This window comes from Hyperolius riggenbachi, chromosome 1, assembly GCF_040937935.1.
Source record: "Hyperolius riggenbachi isolate aHypRig1 chromosome 1, aHypRig1.pri, whole genome shotgun sequence".
Classification (NCBI taxonomy): domain Eukaryota; kingdom Metazoa; phylum Chordata; class Amphibia; order Anura; family Hyperoliidae; genus Hyperolius; species Hyperolius riggenbachi.
Genome location: NC_090646.1, coordinates 511,818,761 through 511,835,946, shown reverse-complemented (window position 1 = coordinate 511,835,946; position 17,186 = coordinate 511,818,761). Strand labels below are relative to the sequence as shown.

Here is a 17,186-nt window from a genome sequence, read left to right as displayed (position 1 = left end):
GAGCTGCAGGAGTACTTCCTTGGCTGTGCGGAGGAGCTGCAGGAGTACTTCCTTGGCTGTGCGGAGGAGCTGCAGGAGTACTTCCTTGGCTGTGCGGAGGAGCTGAAGGAGTACTTCCTTGGCAGTGTGGAGGAGCTGCAGGAGTACTTCCTTGGCTGTGTGGAGGAGCTGCAGGAGTACTTCATTGGCTGTGTGGAGGAGCTGCAGGAGTACTTCATTGGCTGTGCAGAGGAGCTGCAGGAATATGTCCTTGGCTGTCCTGTATTCCACCATGTATTTTGTGCTTTGCCTATAATTCATCTCTATCTTTTGACCAGTAATTGCTGGCTAAAATTCCTATGTATAATAATTTTAGACACAGAAATAAAATGAACAAATAAAGCCTTGTAGTAACTGGAAGTGACAGGAATGTCACAGTATGTGTGGGTAGAACGCTGATTAATTTCTTATTTTTCACATAGTTTAAAGGGACTCTGAGCAGTGCAGTAACTATGGAAAAATGCATACCATTTTGAAGCTCTCTTTCTCCTCTTTCCAATGATGTATAAACCGCCACCCTACGCCTTTTAGTTTTTGTTATTTTCGCAATCGAAATCACGGCCGCCATTTTGGATTCCTTATTCAGCATTGTATTAAGCAGGACGACACTTTCCCCAGTGTCGGCAGCTCCATTCAGCACAATGCAATGAAATACAAGGAACCCAGGGGGATATAATTACAAACATCATGCCGGTAGGTGTAACATAGTTATTTTGGTTGAAAAAAGACATACGTCCATCGAGTTCAACCAGGTGTGAAGATATAATTAATTAGTTGTGGGTATGCTTAAAGGCATACCCACAGGCACTGCTCAGAGTCCCTTTAAATGTGACTGCAAATAGGAAAACCAAATGTAAAGTCATTTCAGAAACTATATTACATATTTCAGGAAACGCGCGACATTAGCGAATACACAAATACTAAGAATAATAACTGAAGAACTTGTTACAACAATTTTCCAACCTTAGGTCATTCTTTTCAAAATGTTTTTGAATTGCATAGCTTTATTTTTAGACTGCACGTAGAACACCTATTATTCACTGCAATCTGGCTCCTGTTTCAGACGTACACTTTTGCTCTTTTTTCAACCTTAGTGCATTCAGTAGCCTCAAAGGCTGCAGTTCTCGCAAAGCTTTAGATAACATAATTACTTTCTTGTACAACTTAGAGAAGCGCCTGAGCAAGTCCTGATGTGACAATGCTATTAGGTTTCAGTGGGCGGCAGATTGACCCTGTAAATTGAAACTCTGAGAGGTCAGTGCATCTGTCTTATCACCACATTTAATAATTCCACACAAGCTTTGCAGCCTGTAGTTTCATTTAAATCCTTGCCTGCCAACCTTGCAGGATGGGTTCCTTGTGTCTTTCAGGCCAGGATATTGCTCTGCTGTTTGCTGACAATGTATTTAAATTAAGGAAAAGTATTCTTAGTAGAGTGGCAATAAAAACCTATGGACAATGCAAGTGAACAAAGCAGGAAGCCATTAACGTTAAGCTCACGCCGCCAATGTGAGTGAGAAGTGTTTACTTCTGTTTGCCAGCAACACTGCCGGTGCCCCCATCCTTGTGTGATGTGGCATGTAAGTGAATATAGCCAATACCGCCGATTGGTTTCTTTTAGCTCTAGGGACTGATGAGATTCCTGCATATCTGAAAGGCCTCTTGTATGCTCAGCAGGTCTGTCTCTACTCAATAGCAGCCTCTATGGATGGGTGGTGTATCCTTCACTGTCTTATTTTTTTATGGACTGTAAAGACAAAAACAAAATATTAGCTGAACAAATGCTTACTGCACAGCCTGGCCAGGTGTCCTAGAATTTGCATACGTTTTGCCTGTGTTCACATTTTTTTTTGCATTGCAAGAGTTAAAAAGAGGTGCCTTTTAACTATGCAAATGAGTCATTCAAATATGATGAAAAGTGAATAGAAGGCAAAACACTTTTTTATCTGTTCTCCTGATAAGAACATATTACTGAAAACATCAAATGGTAATTAAATCTCTCCCCTGGGACCCATTGAATGTGAGACTGACTTACTTACTACGCATACAATTAACACATCTAGTTTTATGGCCCATACAGACACTAAATCACTGAAGCAACTGTTCTTGATAATTTATGGTGGTGTTTTAGGAACGATTGTAGTACATCTACAACCAGGAAGCCTGCACTGTTCTATGGACAGGGATGGGGCTGAATGGAGAAACATGGGAAGGCACTGGACAAATAGCATGTCAGATCACTAACCAAACATCATAAAATGCTAGATCTTTACTCTAGATTATCCCAAGCAGTCGTCTCAGGCAATGAATATGTAGCATCTGCCTATAGCTTTGGTCCTTAAATCAGACTTGAGCATGCTGAATGAGATCACTAACGTGTACAGTTAGGCAATGGATTAAAGCACCACTACTTTTTTCATGGCTCTTTAATGTTAGTGAATCATAAAAATAAAGTCAGCAAAAGTGTAAAAACATGACTTCTGTGTGAACTCTCTCTCTCTCTCTCTCTCTGTCTCTCTCTCTCTCTCTCTCTCTCTCTCTCTCTGTCTCTCTCTCTCTCTCTCTCTCTCTCTCTCTCTCTCTCTCTCTCTCTTCCTTTCCTAAAAAGTATGTATTTGATCAAGTGACCCTAGGTGAAGTGAAAGATGAGCAAATGCAGATATATCATTATTGTAAGACAACCCACCCTTCGTTTACAGGATCATTACCAAAGAATGCTTTATCCTCTTCCTCCTATATCAATAAAGAGTTTATGGCCATCTGTTGTATATTTGGCTGGGTCAGAGCCAGGTTGAGGCATAGGCTTGAGAGACACCAGTCTCTGGAAGCAGCAGGCACCTCCTTCCCCTGGCCTATACAGGGGTTGGGACAGAAGGCTTCCTATACTGTGGGGAATCTGGCTACCTATACCCGGGTGACATTTGGCTACCTATATTGGGTGGGACAAGCTTTTAGAGAAATTGGTTGTTCTTTTGTTTGTGAAATATTATTCAGCCTTTCATTCTCCTCCCTTACGGGGAGTTTTGGCTTAAACATATGACTTGTGCACCAGGAGTATTGATTGCAGTCTAGTATATGGAGTTCCTGTGATGAACAGTTTTTTCCTAAGTCAAGAGTACACGCAGTCTTCCTGACAACACCACTCACATATTTTAAATTGTTTTAAACATTAACAGTGAGGTGTGTTTCCATCCTTGTCACCATGGCATACACTATTGGGGAAGATATAGATATGGATATTCATGAGACTTTTAAAGAAGGAGAACAATCTGAACATAAGATTAATCATCAAAAAGATCTTAAGAAATTATTTAAAACACATAAAAAATTAACATTAAAACATCTAAGGAGAAAGTGGAGCATTTCCACACTTCAGTCATATATTGACAGGGGTGTGGTACCTTGGGGAATGAGGGGACGGTTTGTCCCGGCAGGCCACCTGAGGAATGACCGCTTTCTCCCGGAATGGAAGAAAAAAGCGATAGAATATGACCTGAGTGTCATGAAACTTATGGTAAAAGAAGAAAAGGTACAATTGATCGAACTTCAAAGTTTAATTGATGATAGTATTGATAGTCTAGAAGAATACAAAGCTGACAAGGATTTTGATAAATTTAACGATATGGTCAAAAGAGAAGTAGAAAATACCCAAAAAAAGATTAAATCTACAAAACAGACCAAATTTTTGACAGATATCAGAGAATGGAATGATGGTGAGTATTATAACTGTAACCCAGGAAGAGCTAGGTCGAGGTCTAGAAGTAGGGTAAATCTAAGCTCTGAAGAGGATGAAGATGATGATAAAAGTGAGGCCTCAGCTGCCTCAGGTAAGTCAGTTGGTTTTTTAGGCGAGGAAGAGGAGATAGGAGAAGAGGAACAAAGCACAGACGAGGAAAGAAAAGAAGCAGAAAGAGGCAGGTCCAGAAAGAAAGAGAAACGACAAAAACAGAGGAGGAAAGGGAAGGTAGAACCAAAACCCATTTTAAAGAAACGAATACAACCCCCGAGGCAAGGGAAGAACAAATAGAGACAGATGGTTTGAGATCATCAGAAGAGCAGAACAATATAATTAATTTGACAGGCTTTGAATTGAAGCCAGAACATGTCTCGGTGTTGAACAAGGGATTGTCCTTCTCTCCAGTGTGTGGAGGTGATCTCTTTGATACATACCGAGACGTGCAATTATTTTTAAGAAAAGTTTTGCTCAAAAAGATGTTTTCCAAGCAGAAACTAGTTGAGACAGATCTAGATGAGGATGAAATCCAGGACATTACTGTTATGTCGTTGCAAGAAAGAGAAACATTAAGAAATCTGGAAAGTTTGATGGATGAAGGTGAAACAGGGGCAGTGGGAATAATAAATAAAGAAAGATCAATTGTACCTACAAGTTTGAGAAAAAAATCTAAATTCATGCCCCCAATATCATCAGACAAAAATATTCAATTGTTCTCTGAATTGGTGTCTCAGGAATTAGAAAAAATTAAATGGGGAAAAAGTTGGGATAACCTAAAGGAAATAGAAAGAAGAGCCCTAAGAGAATTAAGGGATCACGATGAAATATTGGTGAGAGGAAGTGACAAGGGTGGAAACATTGTGTTGTGGTCAAAGGATGCATATTTTTCTGAAATGATGAGACAGTTGTCTGATGAAAGTACCTATGTGAAGTTGCGTGATAATCCTTTTCCTGGTATCATCAAAAAGAGGGATCTAATCTTAGAAGAGGCATTAGTGAATGAGTTAATAACGGCAGGGGAAAATGGTTTCATGAAGACTAAAACATATAAGATGCCATGTTTATATCTAATACCCAAGATACACAAAAACAAAGATTGTCCTCCTGGACGCCCTATCGTATCTGCAATTGAAGGACCCCTAGAAAAAATAGGGACGTTTATTGATGAGAATATAAAACGTTATGTGGAACAGTTGCCATCATATGTAAAGGACACACGTGACCTTTTGATTATGTTGGAAAACTTTGAGGTCCAGGAAGAGGATTATCTTGTAGGTATTGATATTGAATCCCTATATACCTCCATCCCGCATGAGGTGGGGATGGAGGCTGTGGGATATTTCCTTAGACAAGATAAAAGCAAGTCAAATGGAAGGTGCCAGGTAATTATGGACCTATTAGAACTAGTCTTGACACACAATTGTTTTGTTGCAGATGGAGTACTGTACAGACAGGCCAGGGGGACGTCGATGGGGGCCGCGTGCGCACCAGCTTATGCTTGCTTGCACCTAGGAGCCTGGGAGCGGCAGGATATATATAGAAGAGTTGATTTTGGTGCGCACGCGGCCCTCTGGCTAAGATACGTGGACGACGTCTTCCTGGTATGGAGAGGGCCAGAATCTGCCCTATATGCCTTTTTGACAGATATAAACAGGAATGCACGCAATTTAAAGATAACCTATACTGTGGATAAATATAATTTAACCTTCCTGGATCTACAGATCAGGAAAGGAGAGAGAAAAATTGAGACTAGTCTACATAGAAAAGAGACAGCTGGGAACACCTATTTACATGGGGATAGCTTCCATCCAACAGCTCAAAAATGGGGGATTCCATATGGACAGATGGTCAGGGTGAGACGGAATTGTTCCCAAGAGGACAATTTCAGAGAAGAAATTGATAAGATGTGTAATAGATTCCAAAAACGGGGGTACCCAGACCAAGTTTTAGAAAAAGCGAAAGACAGAGCCTTGATGTTAGATCGAGACACCTCCCTAAAAAAGAGGAGAAAACCAAAAAATGATGACAAAGTACGTTTGATAACGAGATATGGATCCCACTGGTCACAACTTAGAGGGATACTTAACAAGCATTGGCATGTACTAGAGAGGGACCCCATTCTTGCAAAGATAGTAGGGTCATACCCTGCAATGACAGCCCGAAGGGCCCCAAATCTAAAAGACACTTTAGTGAAAACAGAAGTGTATTCTAGACCTAAGAGGACAGGCAATGAAGGTAGGGGCTTCATGGGTCCGATCCCAGCAGGGATGTACCCATGTGGGGGGTGTACATATTGCAAATTGGTAGATAAATCGAAAATATTCCACAATGCCAAAGAAGACAAATGTTATGACATAAGAACGTTTATAAATTGTAACACGGTGGGGGCAATATATATGATTACTTGCCCATGTGGCCTAAAATATGTTGGCATGACTGGTCGGATGTTAAAGAAACGAATAGGAGAACATGTAGCTAATATAAAGGAAGCCAATGAAGATAGCCCATTAGGCACCCATTTTGCCATATTTCATAACAGTAACCCCAATTTATTAAGATTTAAGGGTATTATTAAGCCTAAACAAAGTTTAAGGGGAGGTGATTATGAAAATTTTTTATATCAGGTAGAAAGTCGTTGGATCTATACATTGGGGACATTATACCCAGGAGGGTTAAATACAGATTTTAATCTGGCTGTTTTTTTGCCAGACTAAGCATGGGATAATAACATTCTGGAAGTGATGCCAACGTGCTTTGAGGCCAATGTAATGAATGTGTATTGTCAATCTGATATTAGAGGAGCATAGAATGTGCATATGGGTGTAAATATGCTGGGGCACACGTGTGTGTATATATATATATATATATATAAGATCAGGGTGAGTGGATCGCATGCATGAGCGGACGAAACTGTGTGGATATTAGTAGGCGAAAGTTGTTAATGGATTCTCTGGATATTTTTACATATATATACAGATGTTCTGGGTTTTTCCCAAGATAAAACAAAACCAATGAATTTAATGAAGAATAGAGTTAAAAACAAAAAGAAAATATTTGTTAGCTATGAACTGCGACATATATCCAATAGGAACAGCTATATCGTAAGAAGGAGTAACTATGGTGGACATAAAAGGAATGAAAGCACGCCCCCTGGACGAGACTAACAGCATCTTGCACTGACGAAGCCCACGTGATGAGGTGGGCGTAACGCGTATGCAGGCGTGGTCACCGAGCCGACAGAGTGTGAGCGTCTAGCCGGACACCGCTCGCCGCTCTGACAAGGCACGCCGTCTGGCCGGCCAGAAAGGACCAGAACACTCCCACAACAGCCCGCATGTACCCCGGAGGTCACGGAGCATGGACAAAGTGAGCTGCGGGACGCCGCAGCCGCAAGGTTTGGAACGCTCAGTGTTGCCCTAAAGGAGTAGAAGAAGCGGTGAGTGCTGCTGTGCAGCGTGGATGTGTTCTTAGTAAAACGCTCTCTTAATGCCATTGTTGATGTATACAAGAGCCCAGCACAAAGCTCCAAGTTAAAGCTGATGGTGCCATGCTAAACAAGGTGTGTTGAATCCCGGATGTACAGACAAGCCTGAGATTGGATTGGACATTTGAAGGAGATATAACATTACCCTTACAGCGGCTACCAATTGTTACAGTGAAGGGGAGTTGCTGGAATGCTGCTTAAATGAATGGAGGTTATCTTATATGACTGTATAGCGGTCAGAGGTCCCATATGATCATGGATCAATTCTAGGCCAGAACCAGAGATTGTGTCCTTGTGCGAGTGGTTGTATGCATGAGGAGCGCTCCACTTACTAGATAGGCTTTTTAGGGGGGAGTGGGTGGGTTACCAAGGGGGGCTGCGTGTTTTTGATACAAGAAAATAAAGATGACAAGCTTTTAGAGAAATTGGTTGTTCTTTTGTTTGTGAAATATTATTCAGCCTTTCATTCTCCTCCCTTACGGGGAGTTTTGGCTTAAACATATGACTTGTGCACCAGGAGTATTGATTGCAGTCTACTATATTGGGTGGGGGCATATCTGGCTACTTATACTGGGGGGAGGGCACATCTGGCCACCTATAGTGGGGGGGGGGGCACAATCCTTCAGGGGCCACTTCTGGTTCTGGAAAACCCTGTCCCATCCCTGGGGAAGACTGTCAAGCCCTATATTTATGATTAGTTGTGGAGATAATTCAAAATTATAACCCAACAACCTTTGTACTAAATCAGAAATCCCAAGAGTCCAAATAGTTAGATAAGGCCGAACCCAAATGTGTTTCACAGGCATGGTCGGAATTGCTGAATTCCGATTCCGTGGTAATTCCGTGTTCCGTCGATCCGGAATTCCGCTACCGGGTCATTCCGGCGGTATACGGAGCTGTTCCGCGGAATTCCGTGGAATTCCGACGGTATACGGACTTCAGAAATGTATATTATGCGGACTTCCGTAATTTACGTAAGCGTAACTCAATCCGTTTTTTTTCCACATTTACTGATTGTTTTTGGTTTCTTCTGCCTTTTATGATGATATGGAGATTGTTTTAAGAGTGTAAAGTCAATAAAATTGTTGTATATAGTCTCAAATGTGTTAACAGCGTACTTCCGTAAAAAAATTCCGGAATTCCGCCCACGTGCGCTGGGGGCGGAGGTACCGTTGCGGAAGTTCGTCATTCTTTACTTCCAGCCCATGCAGTGTTTGGAGTGGCCCAGTGAGAGTGACCTGAGAGAGACTGTCTGCACTGCAAACTGTTATTGTGGTAAGTGAGTAGTATACTTTTACATATATGTTTATGATGTGATGAATGCAATTAGTCCATTTTGTTTTAGTTAGAGAAATGTTACCATTTTTGTTTTTGACCCTCCCTGACCTGTACATCATTTGTATATGGCCCTGTTTCCACCATAGCGAATTCGCATGCGACGTCGACATGCAGATTTGCTTAGTGTATTGAAGTGGCTGGGGCTGTTTGCACGCGTGCGTCGTGCGTGCTTGATTTGGCGGCGGGCCAAATCTGCACGACGGTATTGCAGATTTTGCGTGCTTCTGGAATCCGTGCGAAACGCCGCTAATGTATTTAATAGGAAAAACGCATGCGTTTTCTTGCATTAGTTTTCCCCCGCGATTTTGCGTGCGATTTCGCACCTTTTCGAATCTTAAACTACCCTGGCAGTGTCATGGTTAATTTGGCAGTGTCCTGGTTAAAATTGCACGCGAAATTGTGGTTAAAATGCAATCATGTTGCATTTGATGGCGATTTGTGGCATGCACTTTCACGGCATGAAGTTCCCTTCGCGGGCAAGCTGGGCATGTTGGGCCTTTTTTATTTTTCCAGAGCCCATGGTGGAGGAGGGCCGGCAGACCGACACAACAACCCCCACAGAGTACAACCAGATTGGCAGCAGATTTGCCCACAAGTGCACTCAGATTGTTTGCAGATGTGTCCAAAAAAATGCAGTCAGATTGATTGAAACCTGTGCCCACAAGTGCATTCAGATTGGTTGAAAAACATGTGCCCAAATAGCAGTAAGATTGATCCTTGATGTTCCCACAAAGTGCAGTCAGATTGGTCGTAACGTGCGCACAAGTGCAGTCCGATTGGTTGAAACATGTGCCTACAAAATGCAGTAAGATTGTTCGCTGATCTTCCCACAAAGTGCAGTGCTATTTTTGTATGTGCAGATAGGCCGGTTTCCTCCCGGGTTCAGTGGTGCACTAGGATCTGAGTAGATCATAAAATAACAAACAATACTAGCTAAGCTATGTGCAGATAGGCCGTTTTTTCTCCCATTTTTACTCCACTGCACTATGATCTGACTACTAGGTCTGAGTGCTATGTGTGCATTCGCAACAGTAGACAATTGGCAACTGTGAGCGGCGGCCTTATATGTCAGAGTATATTTACAATCCCCGACCATGATCTCCCAGCCAATCTCCGTTATCAGACAGGCATGTCCCGAAGTCAGCTGACCGTCTTGTCAGCTGATATTCCTTCTCAACGCATAAAGAAGACAGCTGCGTTGATTGCGCGTGCGTGTATGCCGAGTCCTCCTATGCAGTGTGGACAAGGCAGAACACCGCACGTCGCCAGCTCCAGATGACACCAACTCTCCCTCCGCGTTCCCAGAGGAGAAAGCAGCGGCAGTGCTGTATTCCGCCACAACGGTAATTTTCTTATTCATTACAGATCCCTAGCCACGTCCGTAATTTCTAGCACTGTAGAAGCATATGAAAGTAGTAGATAATAGATATCCACTTCCGTAGTAGTGATTTGTAACTATATAAGTAGAGATGTCGCGAACCGCCGATTTTCGGTCCGCGAACTTCCACGTAAGGTTCGATTAGCGCAAACCTCCACAAACCACAATACACTTCAATGGGGAGGCGAATTGCAAAATGTAAAAAACATTACTATGGCCATAAAAGTGATGCTAAACATCTTTTAAAGGGTCTAACACCTACAACCCCAGGTGGAGGAGCGGGATACATGCCAAAAGTCCCCGGGAAAAATCTGGAATTGACGCAAAGCAGCTTTGTAAGGGCAGAAATCACCTTGAGTGCTAAATGACAGGCCTAAAGTGTTTTAAAACATATTGCATGTGTATACATCAATCAGGTAGTATAATTAATTAGTGTACTGCTTCACACTGACACACCAAACTCACTGTATAACACACTGCAAACAGCTGTTTGTGTATGCAGTATGAATTGCAACGGCTGTCGCATCAACACAAGTGCAGTAATAATGGGTATTACACTACTGATACAGTTAGTAACTGGATGTGGTTGGCCTGGCAGTGGCAGCCAGTATGATTTGCAGCGGCTGTCAGCGGTAGACAAGTGCACTGATAAGGTTGTTACTGCTAATAGTCACTGGGATGTGTGTGGTGGGCCTAACAGTGGTGGCAGCAGGCAGTATAAATTGCAACAGCTTTGGCAGCCAGCAGTAACACAAGTGCAGTAATATATACAGTTGAATTCAAATCAACATAAAAAAAAAAGAGGATTAGTTTGCAAAAGAACTGTTGTGGGGGGCTGTTATAGCGACATCAATTAGCCAGGAGCAACTTAACAAGCAAGGAGCATAACTAATATTTTCCTATGAGAGACAGTCTGCAGCAGCTCGCCCTACACTCACTAAAGCAGGCACACGAGACAGCGTAATGGCCGCCGCTGCCTGCTTTTTATTAGGGGGGCATTGTCTCCAGGGGATAGCGTATTCTGATTGGCTAGTTTGGGCCTGCTGACTGTGATGTAGAGGGTCAAAGTTGACCGTAATGGAGCATTATAGGGTGAATCGAACTTCCTGGATAGTTCGCGTTTCGCCGCAATGCCGAACACCCGGAAGTTCGGCTTGAACCGTTCGCCGGCGAACCGTTCGGGACATCTCTATAGATAAGCATTTATACAATAGTCATTGTACAGACTATATTATATAATGCTATGTTGCTGTCTTTGTCTCTAAACAGAAAACTCATAGCAATTAAACATGTTTTGATCAGAAAAATGTTTTCGTATGTGCAAAAACATATTATATTTTTCAATGTTATTTTTCATTGACTTCTAGATGGCTGCTGCTGCTGAAGCCGTTGATGGAGGGAGGAGCAGGGCGTCTGCTGCTGCTGCTGAAGACGCCGCTGATGATGGGAGGAGCAGGGCGTCTGCAGCTGAAGCCGCTGACGGTGGGAGGAGCAGGTCGTCCAACACTCGGCGACTAAGAAAGAAGGAGAAAACCTTCATCATTAAAGTAATTTTTTTTATATTTCTCCTTACTGTATTAATCCATGAACCCAAAAACTCATTAATATCAAAGCTGAATATTTTTGGAAGTAGTTTTTATTCTGTTTTTAATTTTTGCGATTTTAGGGGGATATCAATCTGTGTGTGCAGATGACTTTTACTGTGCACAATTATTAGGCAACTTAACAAAAACAAATATATACCCATTTCAATTATTTAATTTTACCTGTGAAACCAATATAACATCTCTCTCCAGTGATAAATACCAGCCCAAACCAGTACTCCACCTCCACTCTGCTGGCATCTGAGTCGGACTGGATCTCTCTGGCCTTTACCAATCCAGCCACGGGCCCATCCATCTGTCCCTGTGGCCCATGAAGAAGACTCACTCTGATTTCATCAGTCTATAAAACCTTAGGACAATGAGTCTTGATATATTTCTTGGCCCAGCCTTTATTTTTCCAGGCGCTTCTTGCGACCCTGTTGACTATTTTGAATGAAACGCTTGATTGTTCGATGATCACGCTTCAGAAGCTTTGTAATTGTACGAGTGCTGCATCCCTCAGCAAAATATCTCATCGATTTTGGACATTTCTGAGCCTGTCAAGTACTTCTTTTGACCGATTTTGACAAAGGAAAGGCAGTTACCTAATAATTATGCACACCTGATACAGGGTTTTGATGTCATTACACCACACCCCTTCTAATTACAGACAGAGATGCACATCACCTAATATGCTTAATTGGTAGTAGGCTTTTGAACCTATACAGTTTGGAGTAAGACAACATGCATGAGGCCTCTTTTCCACGAACTGTTGATAGGCAGTGAAATGCCTTTCAAACTCTCACAACCGCTCGCTGACGCTTGGTAAGTGCTCCCTGCTGGCTGCTGCCTGGCAACTGCTCACTGCTGCCTGGTAACTGCTTGCTGAGCACACAGCTCAACAGTTCGTGGTAAAGAGGTCTAAGGATGATGTGGTCAGAATACTCATTTGCCTAATAATTCTGCACTCCCTGTAGTACCCCGAAGATTTGCAATGGAAGGGCTTAATGTTCAGACTACACAACTACGCCCCACACACACTCAAGTCAACTCAACATCGTTCTTTTAGGCTCTCATAACTTTGATTTAAAATTCACTTACAGATAATCTCCTTGTATTGTTCACACAGTTGATAATACTGATAATAAGTCAATTCAACATTTAATTTACTTTCAGCAGTGTTGTTAGTACCATAGCAAGAGATGTATGTATTGTAAAGGTTTTTTTTTTGTTGATCATTAATTTTTTATTTTTTTTTATGTTGCAGACTATGTTACGGGGGGGGTATGACACTGCGAAGAGGGCGGCGAAGAGGGAGGTGATGGACCGGCTGCTGCAAGTCCTTCAGACTACTTACCACCGCACGTGGTCGGTTAAAAAAATTCAGACAATGTGGTCTGACTTTAAGTCCAAGACCCCACGTGCGGTGGCGAAAATAAAGTCTGACCTTGAGTGTAAGTAACAAATGTTTTTTTTCATATATGTAGCGGGATGTGTAATTTTTTTTCAACCTTGTTAATCCTCACGATTTTCCAATGTATCAGTGGCTTTATACTCTTATTGTTATGCAATGCACTGTTTAACCTTAGGTAATATCTTCTTCTATCTGTATTTTTAAAACAATCTCACATTTTTTTTTAGTGGATGGGTCTCAGCGCCGCAGGCGGTCCCGTCGTGCCTCTGCTCCTCCCTCTTCCAGACAGGGATTGGATCCTGCTGCTGTCCCCTCCCCTGAAGATAATGATGAGGAGGCTGGACCCAGCACCAGCCACAGATCAAGAAGTCGGCAGCGCCGTGGGCAAAGGCGTGCCCGTGGCCGGAGCCTGTCTGTGGCATGTAAGTATTTTATAACAAAGTTTTAACATTAATCAAATGAAAGTGGTACGTCTGTAAGGAAGGAGATTAGTACATAATGTAATTTTGCACAGAACTATGTTTTTTTTTTTTTTCTCTCCAAGAAAAAAAAAAAAAAGTTGCATGATGCCATGTTTTCTTTTTATCGTAGCATCTATCTCTGTGCGACTTCGCAGGCGCAGGCGCGGAAGACGACAGAAGTCTTCCAGCAGGCCAGAATCTGGTCAAAGTGGCACAACTGTGTGTAAGTAAAATGTACTGTTGTACAAAGAAGTACACACAAGACGGAATGTATCCACATATTTATAACAGTACTAACTTAACTCTTTTTTTGTGTGTGGAGGGGGAAATAAAAGTTGTACCGAGTGTTTAATGTGAAAAAAATTCCACTTTCAAATCATCTGCTGGCCAGTGACCACTGACCAGTTTGTTTTCTGTACACTGTTTGTTGTTAAAAGTCAATATTTATTACAAATATTGATTGCCACTACAAGGCCCAGGGAACTAACATGCGATGTAGTAAATTTGATAGTTACAATGATATAGTAGAGGTTCTTTGAGAAGTGTTTTTATCGTTATTGCTAATTTTCATTATGTATATAGTGCCAACATCTTCCTCTTCGATGCACAGAGTATATTGTGTTGTCAGTTATCTGACAAAGACTGTACGTGCACACAATGTACATCATACCAAAGTCCTATGTCTGTATTGCCCTCTATTCAACTACTTTTATCAAACAGTGTACAAAGTTTCTCATAATTTACCACATCAAATTTTGCTTTTGAGAAAGTCTTATCGATGTGTATAACGTTGCATCTAGAAAACATTCAATAAATATGTAACACCTTACTTAATGCAAAATTATATTTTGCTTGTGCGTTACATTATTAAACCTTTTACATGGTATTTGATGCAGTGTATTGATTTGCGGACGTTGTAGTGCATGTATCGTATGGTAGTCTAGAAGAATGAGTTATAGGAGGAAAACAATACAGACAGAAGGAAGAAATTAAAGGAACACTATCTAGAAAAAACTCGGCAGTTAACATGTTACAGATGACAGGTTTTGGGCCAGTCTACCTGTTTTTAGGGGTGATTCCCAAGGCTTTATTTGTTTTCAACAGCATTTACTGAACAACAGTTTACAAATATAACTGACAACATAGTGTGCAAGTGACGAGTAGGGAGACCGGCTGTTATCTTGCCATTTTGGCAGTTCAACTGCTGTTCATGAAATGCTTTTGAAAACAAAGAAATCCATGAGAATCACCCCATGACGGTGATGGATTGTGCCAAAAGCCGTCGGTTCTGTCAGATGTTTACTGCCTACTTATTTCAAGATAGTTGTCCTTGAAGAACTCCAGCCCGAAGTTGAATGGATTGGAATCGTAGAAAAGTAAGAGCACTGACCCACCACCACATCACCCTGCTTCCAGATTACAATACCTCATCCAGCCAGTGATTATGTCCATCCATAGTGAAACTAGTGTATCATCCCTAAATATTATGTAAGCCGGGAAGCCCATGGTTTAATTTCACAACTTGAAATGAAACTTTATCCCTAAGTGGCCATAAATAAATTGTACATACTGGGCCAACATATCAATTTAAGAAATGTTGACAAGCTTCAGTACTATGGCAGTATGCACGTGTGTAATGGTAGTTTAAAGGTATTCCTTATCCACTAGCCACAACAATTTCTTCAACATTTATGTGTCTTTTTTGGATTGTGATTTTGCGATACACTAATTTTGGCAGTCATATTTCATTAGTCATACTTTTTGAAAAACAATGAGTATGTATTTTGATTCTGGATGAGATCATTCATTGGCAAACTTAGACATGAGTAAACAGTGACTTTTCGGCTTATAAAAAGCATTCATCGGAGTGGTTCCTGACTAACAATGAAAAACACACTTTCTGTACACTGACATAAAGTTTAACAATTTTTCTGCAAAGATAAATGTAATTATACATGACTTAAATGTTACTCAGTCAGAGAACACTTTTCCTGCTATCCAAGCTGAGTTGATAAGATCAACATTGCCCTGAATGAAACGTAACGTACACTCTGGTGACTGGCTAGCCATTGTAAATTCCAAGTTCAAATTGAAACTGGGCTAGTCACATCACATCACATGCACCATTAATTCTAAGCTAAAGAGAATTGTGGCATTTCAAACCAACGTATGCATGGGGAAAAAAAAGAATAGTGCCAGTAAACACCATCTTACAAAGCATATGACACAAACAATGAAGTAAAAAATTTAAATAAATCAATCATTTTGCGCATTGATAAACCCATTGTACAAGCATGAGAGGTTCTTAACAAGAGTCCTAGTTTAAACCAGGTTGTACAGATTTCATGAAATGTGTACATTTTGAATCTTGTGTACATCTCATTTTTTCCTTTAGAAGCCACCCATGAATACAGTGAATGTCAATGTATAAGTTGTGTTTTCAATGTGTTTGTCATGAAAAAGTACAACGAAAGTATTATAATGTGAAAAATCACTGTTTACTTTTCTCGAATCTAGCCTAACCAATCAATGCTATCACTGGGTTTCATAATGCCTTGCTTTTACTGATGGCTGATACGGTACCACACTCTACTGTTTATTCTTTTATTATCAGTTTTTGTTCATGCGTAGTGTAATATTTTATTTTTCTCCATCTTTTTCTTTACAGCTTCTTCTCATTTCGAGATTCTGGCCGGCCAAGTCTCAACCCTGCAGCAGGAAGTGGTGGTTCTGACTTCCACTGTTCAACAATTAGAACAGTGGAAGTCAGAACAACAAACGACTCTTCAGCAGCAGCAGGCGGACTTTGAGGAGCGACTTCGGCAGCAAGAGGCAGCTTTCCGCCACCAACTGCTGCAACAAAGGCAGGAGATGGAGGGCCAAATTGAGGAGCAAAGGCAACGCATCCTCGCTTTCAGGGAGGAGGCAGGACAGCTCCATGACTATTTTGGACAACTGGCAGGTACAAGGAGGATGTAATGTTGGTCCTGACTCCTCCTGGGTTCCGAATTATATCCAGTGGCTTGCAAAAGTATTCTGCCCCCTTGAAGTCTTCCACATTATATCATATTACTGCCACAAACATGAATCCATTGTATTAGAATTCCACGTGAAAGACCAATACAAAGTGGTAGACATAAATAGTATTTCTTGAAATATGGGCTACAAGGTGTAGAAAAGGCCGCCCGAGTTTTGATATAGCCTACAAGTGCTGGAAGCCGAAATATTTCATTCGCCACTATCCATGGCGGCCTGGAGGGGGAATAGTAATTAACACGGCCCTGGGCTTTTTTTGTAGCCAAAGTTTTTGTATGGGTACACGTGAGAAAAAGTGGACTGAAAATCATACATGATTACAAACATTTTTTACAAATAAATAACTAAGTGGGGTGTACTTAATTATTCGGTCACCTGAGTCAATACTTTGTAGAACCACCATTTTTTTGCAATTACAGCTGCCAGTCTTTTAGGGTATGTCTCTACCAGCTTTGCACATCTAGAGACTGAAATCCTTGCCCATTCTTCTTTGCAAAACAGCTCCAGCTCAGTCAGATTAAATGGACAGCGTTTGTGAACACCAGTTTTCAGATCTTGCCACAGATTGTCGATTGGATTTAGATCTGGACTTTGACTGGCCCTTTCTAACACATATATATGTTTTGTTTTAAACCATTCCATAGTTGCCCTGGCTTTATGTTTCGGGTCATTGTCCTGCTGGAAGGTGAACCTCCACCCCAGTCTCAAGTCTTTTGCAGT

The 17,186-nt window shown here is 41.5% G+C and overlaps 1 protein-coding gene across 2 annotated transcripts; it reads left to right on the top strand.

The window, feature by feature from the left end:
• The first annotated feature begins 8,310 nt into the window (after positions 1-8,310).
• On the top strand, positions 8,311-16,467 carry LOC137556009 (protein SON-like). 2 transcript variants are annotated; one of them, XM_068271602.1, is made up of 6 exons: positions 8,311-8,531; positions 11,340-11,519; positions 12,823-13,009; positions 13,197-13,391; positions 13,561-13,653; positions 16,099-16,467. In XM_068271602.1, exons 2-6 carry the CDS (start codon positions 11,340-11,342, stop codon positions 16,407-16,409), a joined length of 966 nt encoding a protein of 321 aa, XP_068127703.1. In that variant the 5' UTR covers positions 8,311-8,531; the 3' UTR covers positions 16,410-16,467. The 2 variants fall into 2 exon arrangements, with proteins under 2 accessions (XP_068127703.1, XP_068127704.1); XM_068271603.1 differs by lacking the exon at positions 8,311-8,531 and having other exon boundaries at positions 9,044-11,519.
• The last annotated feature ends 719 nt before the right edge of the window (positions 16,468-17,186 follow it).

Coding starts and splice junctions, on each gene's coding strand:
- LOC137556009 (XM_068271602.1), top strand. CDS start 11,340: ATGGCTGCTGCTGCTGAAGCCGTTGATGGAGGGAGGAGCAGGGCGTCT. Junction 13,010..13,196: donor AATAAAGTCTGACCTTGAGT/GTAAGTAACAAA, acceptor ATTTTTTTTTAG/TGGATGGGTCTCAGCGCCGC. Junction 13,392..13,560: donor CCGGAGCCTGTCTGTGGCAT/GTAAGTATTTTA, acceptor TTTTTATCGTAG/CATCTATCTCTGTGCGACTT.